This window comes from Arctopsyche grandis, chromosome 6 (assembly GCF_051622035.1).
Source record: "Arctopsyche grandis isolate Sample6627 chromosome 6, ASM5162203v2, whole genome shotgun sequence".
Classification (NCBI taxonomy): Eukaryota; Metazoa; Arthropoda; class Insecta; order Trichoptera; family Hydropsychidae; genus Arctopsyche; species Arctopsyche grandis.
Window position 1 is genome coordinate 2,309,255 of NC_135360.1, and position 12,722 is coordinate 2,321,976.

The 12,722-nt window shown below is 37.7% G+C and overlaps 1 protein-coding gene across 3 annotated transcripts; it reads left to right on the plus strand.

The window, feature by feature from the left end:
- The first annotated feature begins 1,538 nt into the window (after positions 1-1,538).
- ocm (over compensating males) lies at positions 1,539-8,428 on the plus strand. Of its 3 annotated transcripts, none has more exons than XM_077432997.1 (3): positions 1,539-1,717; positions 3,298-3,446; positions 4,505-8,428. In XM_077432997.1, exon 3 carries the CDS (start codon positions 4,533-4,535, stop codon positions 8,190-8,192), a length of 3,660 nt encoding a protein of 1,219 aa, XP_077289123.1. In that variant the 5' UTR covers positions 1,539-1,717; positions 3,298-3,446; positions 4,505-4,532; the 3' UTR covers positions 8,193-8,428. The 3 variants fall into 3 exon arrangements, with proteins under 3 accessions (XP_077289123.1, XP_077289124.1, XP_077289125.1); XM_077432998.1 differs by lacking the exon at positions 1,539-1,717 and adding an exon at positions 1,899-2,057; XM_077432999.1 differs by lacking the exon at positions 1,539-1,717 and adding an exon at positions 1,962-2,053.
- The last annotated feature ends 4,294 nt before the right edge of the window (positions 8,429-12,722 follow it).

Sequence of the window (12,722 nt, forward strand, 5' to 3'; positions counted from 1 at the left end):
GCTGTTCACCCGAAACCTTAATTTTGTTGCCGTTCCTTTCTTCGATATATGTATATATTGAGTGAATGCGACAATATATATCAATATATATATATTGAGTGAATGCGACAGATTCGCTTCGACCAGATAATACGTATTTTAAATCGACAAAATCGAGGTTTCGTATTCTCCTATTTTCTCCTCCAAAACTCGACCAATTTTTAAAATAAAATTCATCATCGGTATGAGAAAGATATTTTCTGTGCAACTATGCGCTTATTTTTTTTAAAATCGACCGTTAAATAAGCACGCTGGAGTCTTTTCGCGAGTGTAAAAAAGAGCTAATATAGCTAGCTCCTATAAAAAATAACTAATCAAAAAAATAAAACGATAGATGCATCCCAATGGTGGATATCCATAGCATATTAAAAAATAATTTCTCTAGTGCCATAATTGAGGAAGGAAGAAGTGTAATACGTTTGTATGGACAAGGCGCTGGTGGCCAGCCCTCTTAAGCGAAACGGATTAAAGTAAAAAACAAAACAAAAAAAAGAACGGGTTAAAAAAAACCAATCTTGCAAATAAGTTCCTAATAGTTATTGAACTGTCATAAAATAGGTCAATATTCTCTTCTAAGCCATTGTAAAAATTGCACACTCTCACGATATAAGAGTTTTGACGATAATCAGTGGAGGCAATGGAAGCTCGCAAAAGGGGCCATTTTCGTAGGGACCGATTTGGTACATATAAAGAAAACTTACTTAGGATATAATATTTGTATCAAATGTAAAATGTTTCTGGCCAGGAAAGCGCATTGGTGTTACCTGTCAGGCCTTCCCGGTAGAAATTAAAGATTAAAATAAATTAAAATTTCAAAATATTTGACAAAGACGTTTATTTAGCCGTTCGGTTCGTTTCGATGCCGTATTACACCCTCGTTCGATACCTACATAAATACAAGAGCTATTAGACTTCTCAATGAAATCGTTGCTGCCATCCCTGAATGCGATATTTTCCACCTCGGTGAGCGTAGATTATCGGATATTATTTTAGCATATTTATCTGGTAGCCTGCGCTCATCATTACTTTCTTAATTTGAATGTGATGTATGAGTGGAATCTTAATCTACTCTCTTCCATTTGGGCCTCGCTGTGATTTTATTTTTTATTCATATTTTGTTTTATTTTGGTTTACTTGTTGTACATTTTTATGTACTATTTTAATTTTGTTCAATGTAAACAAAGAATGGGATTTATGGATTTTATTTTTGATTTTTACACTTTTGTTCATTTTTTTTTTCTGATTTATTATTTTTCATTTGTTACTTTTTTTTTATTTTATTTTACCATGTTTTCTGCTTTTGCTTTTTTCATTTATTTTATATTTTACTTGTTTTATATTTGTATTTTGTTTTATCTTGATCAAATTTAGGCCATTGTGGCGCATTAGGTTCTTCCTGTAATGCCACAATGGTCCAAAACTATGAAATAAATAAATAAATAAATGGAAAAAAATTGTACATGGACGTGTTTGTAGTCGCGTGTGAAACAAAAATGGCTGACGCACAGCGCACCGAAGTGAGGTTGGTAGGCCCGAGCCCGGATCGGCAAGCTCGAGCTCGTCCGCCTGCCGCTGTCATCCGGATACGGATACGTATACGTCACTCAGGATACGGATAATCTCAGAGCCACGCTATCGCCAAACGCCAAATCCCCCTCGCACTCTATCTCTCTCTCTAGTAAGTACACAAGAAGTACCCTATCATTGTATCGCATGAGCGTATGTTCGTAATTTTTCGTACGATTTTCTCACGCATACGTACATATATACCTATGTATGTGGTACTAAGTTAAGATGGCGGTTGTCTAAAAAGCTGATTGCCGCGTCATCGCGCGATGAATGCGTGTCGCAGCGGCTGTAGTCGGCAATTGATTATTGGTCGTCGACGGTTGGCAGCAGTGGCTCGTCCGCCATGTTTGTTTGTGGCCAGCGTGGCTTCGTCGATTGAGTCGTCGCTCGTCGCCATTTCGTTCGGTCTCTCAATCGAGGCGCTCATTACTAGTTTTTGTTCTATGTGTGTACGTGCGCTCATTTTTTCCGACCGCCATTTTAATTCGTCGCGTTCGTCATTCGTCCCGCACCCACATGCGATCGGTGTTGCCATGCACCTACCACTGTCTTACCCAGTGCCGGCCAGCAGATAAACGGACTACTAGTCATATGTGAACCAGTCACAGGACAACCGGTCGCTCTAGATCGGTCATATGTGAACACCTGTCACACCCTAAAACTGGTCACACCCGAAAATTGGTCACGAAAAAACTGGTCACACCCAAAAATTCGACCAATTTTTAATTCAGTTTTCCAGTTTAGTTTAATTCAGACCAGTTTTAGTGTGACGGTTGATCACGTGTGACCGACCGGTTCACATTTGACTAGTAATCACCGAACCGGCCAGCATACACCCAATGGCGCCCTCGGGCAATTTTTCCTAAACACTCTTAGAAAAAATTATAAATAACCGGATTACCATCCTCATTTTTCCCCGCCTTGGGACCTTGCTACAGTTTCAGCAAAAGCATAGAAACCCAAATGTTTGGATTATCAATTTAAAAGCCTTATCAAAATAACTTATCAATTTAAAAGCCTTTCACTCATTGTATTAAATTTAAAAAAACAGCACAATTTACAAGAATTAAGGTCTGACCGTACTATGCGACAATCGAACGATCCGACACTTTACAACAGTACGCGACCAAATATTGTTTGTATGAAATTGTACGAAACATAACGCACTGCGCGACAGTCGCATGACGTAGAACGACATCGTGCGTCAAAGTTAACTTTCCGACCAACTTTGACGCAAGTGTCGTTGAGTGGGGGGTCGTCTTGCGACAATTATTCTCTTTGAAATTGCACTTTTGGTTTTTCTCGATTGTTCTTCTTCCTCCCATATCAAAGATACTACATATAATAGCGTCCGTTTCGTCCATCTTGTTCCGAGGTACCGAACGAATGATTGACATAATTTACTGTGTAGTGTCGCATCGCTGTCGTTCAAGTGCGGTTTACCTAGTATTGTCGCACACTGTTGTGTAGTGTCGGATCGTTCGTTTGACGCATAGTGCGGTCAGACCTTAATTCTTGTAAATTGTGCTGTTGTATAAAATTTGATACAATGAGTGAAAGGCTTTTAAATTCATCAGTTCATTGCTAATAATATCAGACCGACCCAGCCCCCCCCCCCCCCCCAAAATCGGCACTGGTTTTACCAATATACCTTATTGCTTTTTTACGACAATTTACGAACATTTTCAGCTCGTGTGATGCATCCGAGTGGATCCGGATAAGATTGGAGTTTGGTTTCGATTTATTTGACTGATTTTCTACGACTTGGACAATATTCAACATGGCCACCGGTAACTCACCTAATAGGCGCGTTCCTGTTGTGCAGGCGTGATTACTATGTATGTATTATAAATTGCGATTTTATTTATATATTCACTAGAATATTACGAGTCATTTTAAGGAGATTAATTTTATCCTTAAAATCTTCAACAAGAAGTTTCTTCCCCTTATTATTTTAACATAGACGGGGAGGGGCTACAAAAAATAAAAAAATATCCCCCCCCCCTCACCTCTTTCCTTCAACTCGCATTGACTCTTTGAGATTTCGATCTTTTTTGTCATATGTGCATTCGGAGACAGCTGCAGGCTCCACGGGGCCTCGGGTTAAAATTATAAGTTGGGCCCCCTAAAGTATATGCAAAGAATTTTATGAAAAAATGCCTTGGGATTTTATTTTTTTTTAACTGATATTAATTTATCGGTATTATTTTTTTATTTTTTTTGGAAATGTCATCTCCGTGATAGTGTAATAAATGATAATTATATAGGTTGTAAAGCAAACAATGAATACACAAATTTATTTATCGAAATAACATTTTTTTTTGGTTGTTGAACAACTGTTGAAGTAATATTGAATATTATTTGTAAACTAGTTTGATGCCCGTTGAAATTTCAACGGGTGCTTTCGGATTGATACATGATTTTATTATCGATTCGTTCATTATGTTCGGCTGGCGTTAGGACACACACACACGCAGATTACCGTCTTTATATATATATATATATATATATATATATATATATATATATATATATATATATATATATATATATATATATGTATTATTATATACATATGTATAATAATAATACAAAGAAGGTTAAAAAATTTTGAAAATAAACTTGTTTATTTAATATTTAAACATTATGGCGCAGGGCAACAAATTGCTGCGAAATGCTTTTTCGGATATACAATAAAATATTCGTAAACCGATATCTAGTCATCTCGAGATGTTCAATATGCAGTAAAAATAGTTTTAATTTTTTTAATTTCGCCGATAGTAAATAAATAAAAAAAAAATACATATGAGATTCAATTAATAAAAAAATATTAAATATAATTTAATTTTTATACTTTTTTTTGTAGGTATTAATGTTTTTACTATTTCCGTTACAGATTTTGTCGACACAATCACAACATCCAGATGGGTGAAAATTCCGCCTTTGTGTTTTCTTACCACCATCCGATCTACGATCTTCCGGAAATCGTATACAATCAGAACATAGAGGATCTGTTGATTTTAGGTGATGTAATCCAACCCGACCCAATTGTTCCTAATTCTCAATGTGCCATAAATCAACCGAAACAACCAAACAAATCTCGTCAATCTCCGATACCCAAACAGAATTCAAAATGTTCTAAGCGGGACAGAAAGTCAGATTGTGATGTAAAGAAGAAAAACGATAAAATTAATAACAACCATACGAATGAAAAACCTGTTGAAATTTCAGAAATTTCAAAAGAAAATCTTGAATCAGACATTGACGATGATTCCACTAGTTTTGAAGAAATTCTGTACCGGAATGAAAACTTTATATCTCAGTTCACGAAAAGTGGTCATAAGAATACAGTATTGGATAATAGTATCGTGAATGTTCTGGAGAAATTTGTAACCGAATTTTCGCCCTTGAATCGATTTTCATGGAAGATTTTGCAAAAGTTGAATATTTCGTCGCACAAATTTCCAGAGCAGTATATTAAAGTTGATGGTTGCGATATTTTACTTTCCGGCAACAGTGGAGGAAACGTTCGAGACGTCGCCTTTAAATCGATCGTAAAACTGCCAAAAAAATTTGAAGAAAGAAATACAAAAGGAGTCGTCAAAACTAAACTTCCGACCCCAACGAAAAATGTGACTAGTAAAAGAAAAGGACTTTTGACTTACATGAACATTAAACTGAAACCTGGACCCCTATGCAAGAAACCCAAGTTGAATAATTTCGAACCCAACACTGGCTTAGGAGAAGTTGAGCTTATCAAAATGCCGCCTGTTGCTTTGGAAATTTCTCCTCTGATTGGTAGTCCTTTGGACGCCAACGTCTGTGTGAATTTAAAGCGTGTGAGAAATTCGCAAGGTTTTATAGACGCGCCTTGGGCAAACTTTGCATCGTCAACCCTCGACAATAAATTACCGGCTAAAAATGCCTCGCACACGTTTATCATTCCATATGAGAACAACCAGTCTCGCATTTTAATGAGACGAGACTTGGACATGGCGGATTGCTTCTGGAGAAAGAATTCAGAGAATGAATACAAAAACCGCACGTCCGCTTCCGATCTGGATACACGACTGGACTTTTTAGATAACTACGAACCGAAGAATCCGCGCGACGAATGTGTCGCATCTGTTTTATCCGACATTCTAAAAGCGGTATGCGTTGAAGAGTTTCAAGACTCCATTTGTAAATATGATCCATCGGACGCTCCCAAAACTGATGAAAGTATGTTGTTAGATAGTAAATTTGTTAATAAAAAGAAAGGAGTCAAAAGAAAGTACGTCAACGAGTTGAAGAAACTCAACGTTACCGTGATAGATATCGGAGGGGATGCTATGAAAGAGAATTGCAATAATGATTATTGCAAGTTGGGGTGTGTTTGTAACAGTTTGAATACAAACTATTTTTTAAATGAACATTGCGGCTCCCCGGAGTGCATGTTCGATTGCAAGTGCAATCTGGAAGATGACAAAAAGTCGTCGAGCAATATTTGCAGCCCCGAAAAGTCACCGAAAATTTCACAGTCGGCGGTTTTAAACTTGCAACACCAAGTCAACAGGAACCTTTCGAAAGAAGAAAAGAAATTTCACCGAACGGTGATTCGATCTGACGATCAGACTATTTTAGTAGGCGCCAAGCGCAGAGGCGTCAAACTGCCAAAGAGATTCGAAGACTACAAAGGCTCATTTTCTAAGGGGAAAGACGTAAGTCCCAAAGAACATCAACTCTCTTCGGAAGTGAAAATATTATTGCCAAAGTTACCTAGTTTCATAAACGGCGATCCTTGGTGTATGGTCCACCAGCTGTATAGATGCTTCTGTAAAGGTCTGCTGGTCGAAGGTGTTCAGTTTGGCTTTTCGACGACACACGATGACCACGAATGCCAAAGCATCGTAGATAGCACTTTGAGTTTCCAGAGGAATGTCGAAATTAAAGTCATAGCCGACATTCCCTGCTCCCGAACGACGTACGACCCTGAAATATTGAAGAGAGTAGTCGAAAAGAAAGTCAATTACTTGAACAGAAACAACGACATCAGACTATCTCAAAGCACTGTCGAAGATCCGAGCACACTCGTTACGCAGATCAACACGTCCAATACCAAGGTCGTCGACTCGGAAGTCAACAAAGTAAATGAAAACATTGATCATTCAAATATGACCAATGTTAAAAATGTTAACGAAAAGCAAGACCCTCCAGTAATTTCCATTCCGAACAAAACCGATTTCAGCAAAATGTGCGGAATCGTCTGTAATAACGTTGATAAATTGCTCAACAAAAACAACTGTATCATTCCTCCTATAGAAAACAAGTTCCATGCCATGTCTTTGAGTTCGATAATCAGCAACAATTGCCTACAGAAGATTTTCATCTGGCTTACTATAAAGCCGCCTTATTTACAATTCATAACGTTAAAAGATAGCATATCTTGCCCCCATGTATGCGTTAACATAACGCTTGCCAGTAAAAAGCTGATAGACATGCATCCGCCATTTTTGAAAGAAATTGTCTCATATAAGATCACCAAAGACTGTCACTATCTCTTGTTGGGAAAGTCGTACGCCTGGCAAATATTTGGCATCTCGGAATACCAAAAATCCTCGAGCGAGGGTAATCAGTCCCTCGATGGACTTGAAAATATAATTTCCAATGATGTGAACGTTTTCAGACCGAGACTCATTCCGATTGTATCCAAATTGCAAAACATCGTACCGAAAATAAATAAAAAAGTACAATCAAATGTACAATCGGGTCCGAGTCAACAAAATTCCTTTCCGAAAGTTGTCAAAGTCAGGAAAGATCTGCTGATTAAATTGATTCCACCCACTACAGTTAAAAATAATAAATATTGGCTCTTGATTTTGATCAGTAAAGATTTCCGTGGAATACGCGTGAATAGCAAAAAATTTTACTCTAACATAATCAGCATACAAGTAGCCATAAGTGAAGCTCAAAAAGCTAAAGAATTCATCCGGATACCTTCTAAAGACACATCGGAATCCACGGAGAAGGTCCACTTTGGATTGTACGCGGCTCCCTGTCAAGGCGAGAATTGCGTATTCTTGGGTCCATATGGGTTCAACGACGCCGTCGACATCGAAATCGACAACCATAATCCAAACGGGAACCAGAGCCGCGTGAGCTGGCTATATCCGACGAATGTAAAATTGTACACAATCTTGGACACGCTGTCGACGCAAATATTAAAGAAGTACGTGTGCGGCACTTCAAATCTGAACACCATCTTGCAATCGCGAGAACGCACGGCTCTGAAGCAGATATCGACGGAAGAGTCGTCGAGCAAAGCCGTGGATACCGACGTCAACGTGCTAGTGGATTCGACTATTAATAATACGAGGTTTACCAATTTGACCGATCTCGCGCCTAGTTCGACGTTTCAAAATTCCTTCATGAAGACTTCACGTAGCGGAAATAGTTCTTTGTTGAGTGAATCGTTTATCAAGTTCAGTGAGTCGTTCAAACGTGCGGAAGTCGAACAACAAAAGACGACTGATGATGAAGACGACGATGTGATCATTTTGCCTAGTAATGATAATGAAGTTTTGGAAATATCTGATTCAGAATAATAAGTTTTTGTTTTACGGTAAATGACGCATTTAGATGAGAAATGATTTAAATTTTTATTATTATGTTAATGCCGTTGTCGATTCAATTGAAAAAAGTCATTAGAATATAAGAGAAAGTTCCGTTCAATATGTACAATGAAATTGCCTATGTTAAGTTTTGATATATGTACGTTTTTTTGTTTATATTTTTTTCGTTAGCTTCACAAAAGCTATTTCAAAATCAAAATAAATTTTTAAAATATATAATTGTGTATAATTTTGTCACCTTAACCGAAATTCGTTTTTTTTCTTGTTTAAATTTTTTATTACTAATTAAATATAGTATATTTAATATTCACAGTACATTTTGGATAATTACTGTATGAGACAATGGTAAGTTTTTCAATGGAAAATATATTAATAAATACTGTTTTATAGTTCCCTTTGTTTATTATTAGATGAGGTCTAGTAGTTGAGTAACCATTTTGTTCCTAAAATCCTAAGAAACCGTAACATGGAGATAATGTTAAAATGAAGACTGTTTTTATTAAATACATAATTTTTGAGATGTTTAATGTTTTTTTTTTGGAAAATTGATACTTCATAATTAATATTTTAAATCGAGTTACATATATTTAGTTGAGATTTGAGAAATTGTTTTTCCATCTACCTTGTTACATATTTTGTTCATAAGTAGAAATAATGAGAATCATTCACTTATTTGATATTTCAAAAGTAATTGGATATCATCATCATCATCATCATCATTTACAGCCATTCGCCATCCACTGCTGGATGAAGGCCTCTCCAACACGCTTCCACTCATCTCTGTTTTGCGCAACTCTCATCCTTCTCACCCCGCACATTTTCCTAATTTCGTCCACCCATCTTCCTTGCGGTCTTCCTTTTACCCTTTTGCATTCTCTCGGGTACCATTCAAGTACTTATTTTGTCCACCTTTCGTCCATCCTTCTAGCCACGTGACCCGCCCATTGCCATTTCAATCTCTTCACTCTATCCACTATGTCCACTACCCTTGTCATACTTCTCACCCACGTGTTCCGCTTTCTGTCTTTCCTCGTAATGCCAAGAATACAGCGTTCCATACTTCTTTGAATGCATTAGATTTTTTGCAGCATCTTGGCGTTCAGTGTCCAAGTTTCACATCCATACGTCATCACTGGCAAAACGCATTGATCGAAGGTCTTTTTCTTCAAGCAGAGTGGCATTTTTGATTTAAAAACAGCATTCGTCCATCCTAATTTCATACGTCTCTTTATCTCTTCATCTTTATTAACAGACATGTCAATTATTTGACCTAAATATAAATAATTATTTATATACTTCTACTGGTTTATCATCTAATGGGATGCTATCAGGCATGCAATAACTATTGAACATTAGTTTGGTCTTATCTACGTTAATTTTTAATCCTACTTTTCTACTTTCCCTGTCCAGCTGTGTTAGTCTGTTAAGTAGGTGATTGGATATATGTATGTGTTTGAAAAATATTGAGATACAGTTAATTTTCAGTCGGCCTCCATTCAGAATTAAAAAATATTTTAATGAAGAAAAAGAGATGAAAATTTATTGAATATAATATTGATATACATATCGATGGCTTGGTGTACAGATATTATTTAGAATTATTCCAACATCTACAAACTTAAAATTCGATACCAATTCAAAAATGGACATACAATATCTGTGCACCATGCCATCGATATATACCTATGTATGTGTATACCAACCGAATTGCAGCGCTCTGGTAAGTGAAAATTAAAAAAAAAATCATAAAATGGGGGTCATATTTTGAACCAGACCTTAAGACTATATAACAATCGTACTGTTTCCCTTATTTATTTGATAATGTACTATGGGGGAAGGGGGGCGAGCAAGTGAAACGACGGGGTGGTTTGATATACGAATACTTTATTTAACAGGGGGGAAAGTAGTAATGTCAGATCCACCACCCAGTACGCCAAGCAGGAGCGTTTGGGTGTCAAAATGAAAAAAAAAATACATAACTATATGATACTAAAAAATTTAAAAGAATTAATGCGTAGCCCAAACGACTCATACATCTGGGGATATGTTTGTTTACCTGAATTTCGTGAAATATCTCGCAACACGATACAAAAGTAAAAACACTCCAACTCAAGGGTAGTTAGGGGTGCCATTATTATCAATAATAGGAGCTAGAAGATAACTAGAGAAGCGCGGTGTCACCTAGTGGAGCATGCAATTGAACAGGCGCTTTTTTTTTATTATTATTATTATTTTTTTTTTTTCATACCAGGAAGGCATTACAGGTAAACCCCAATGCGCCTTCCTGGCCAAATTACAAACAATACAGCATTTTTTTTATTATATAAGTCGCTAAATTACGAGACACTGACTTAAACTCGACAATTAACGAGACATCTATGAATTGTACATACATTTTTATTGTAATATTTACATTAATCATACTCAAATAGTGGTGACATAGTGGGTAGGAAGGATTTTTAGCCAATTTTTAATCGGGAATCGTTTCAACAATGAAATCAGAGAAAATTGGCAAACTCTGATAGGAAACGATCAACCAGGAGTCACAAATCCTGGTCTGACCAGCAGCATTACAGATATACTCAGAAAAATTCTTTTCAATCGAGGTCAGCTCAAGGGATCGAACTCGGCGCCTCTCAGTGTTAAGCAGAAGCTTAACGACCGATGATCATGAAATCGTAATAGAGAGAAGATCTAGGATTGAAAAGTGGTTAGCAGGGGAGCAAACGAGGGACACTGAACTCACTTTACAAGAAGAAAACAAGAGTGCGATGTTTGAATGTATTGACTATTTTAATTCTAAAATCGAAATCAGATCAAGAACCATGAAGCCATCTAGCTTAGAGTATCATATCTCCCATTGAAGATTTTTTTCTTTTGTAAATTTATGACTTTGGTGGGGACATACTCAGATCTTTCGATTATTTCGCACACGAAAATTAACAGATTAACAGATTATTTCCCACATTGCGATCGCGCACACGACAATAGGTGATAATTCCGCACAAAGTGATCTCACACGCGTCACTAAAATCTTTACCACGAAATATCTGGCACCCGAAAATTAAATCCATCGAGATATATCCACACGAACTATCATACTAATAATGAGAACTCAAGTGTCAGATATTCGGTAAACGGGTTAAATACCAAATGTAAATCGCTGCCACGAAAGCAGCCGCTACGAAAATCGCTCGCTTGGATTTCCTGCGCACGAAAATTCATCGCACAGGAAAATTACCGTACAGAAAACTGTCCAAATATTGGTCAATTTTGAATTGAGATTTGGGCAATTTTGAGCAATATTTGGGCAGTTAGTTTCGTATGGCAATTTTTCTGTGCGACGAATTTTCGTACGACAGGAGGCGACGCGAGAGATTTTCGTAGCAGCGGTTATCCTGGTAGCGATTCACATTTGGGACGTGATCACCGAACCAGATATTCAACGACTGTCGTGTGTGCGATCGCAATATGCGAAATAATCCGTTTACCGGTCCAACCGTGTCGCAGTGTCCCCATCAGGGCTGATTACATGGGGGGTAAACGGACTACTGGTCATGTGAACCAGTCGCAGGACAACCGGACGCTCTAGATCGGTCACACGTGATCCCCCGTCACACAAAACTGATCACGAGAAAATTGGTCACACCCTAAAATTGGTCACGAGAAAACTGGTTGACCGATTTTAGGGTGTGACCAGTTTTAGTGTGACGGGTGATCACGTGTGACCGATCTAGAGCGACCGGTTGTTCTGTGACCGGTTCACATTTGACTAGTAATCACGGAACCACAGGGGGAGAGAGCCGGTGTAAAGTTCCAGGGCCCGGACTACTCGAGGAAAATCGTACCCTGTTATGTTATATTTTCTTATTGAGTTATTTCAAAAAATAATAACCTATAGATAAGTATTATGTAATAGTTCTGATAGATTTTTCACATATTAAAATTGGGTCTACCTCACGGGACCGAAAGTGAAACGCCCGAAAACGCAAATATCGAAAATCGAAAGATCTTAAGTCGAAAGATAACAAAAAAAGGGTCTCTCCCCCCGTGGTACATCCTCACTTAATTTGCGCGAGCAGGATACAAGAGGAACAGGCTTTTCCTCCCGTATTCTGCGCACGCACATTAAACAAGGCTGTATGACAAAAAGAGAGATAATTTCACCGCATGGCACTCATATATATTATATGGTGACACGACAACTCGTTCACAGATTTTCCGTAAACCGATGATGCGCTCCAGGCATTACGTATACGGCCATCTCTTTCTCACCCTGTCTGTTCACCTTGATCTCGTTCACTCTGCCATTACGTATGCAGCCATTTTTTCACCGATAACAGACGGTATGTGAAAGAGATGGCTGCATACGTAATGGCATAGTAAACAAGATCATGGTGAACAGACGGGGTGAGAAAGAGATGGCCGTATACGTAATGCCTGGAGCGCATCATCGGTTTACGGAAAATCTGTGAACGAGTTGTCAGGTAACCATTATATGTA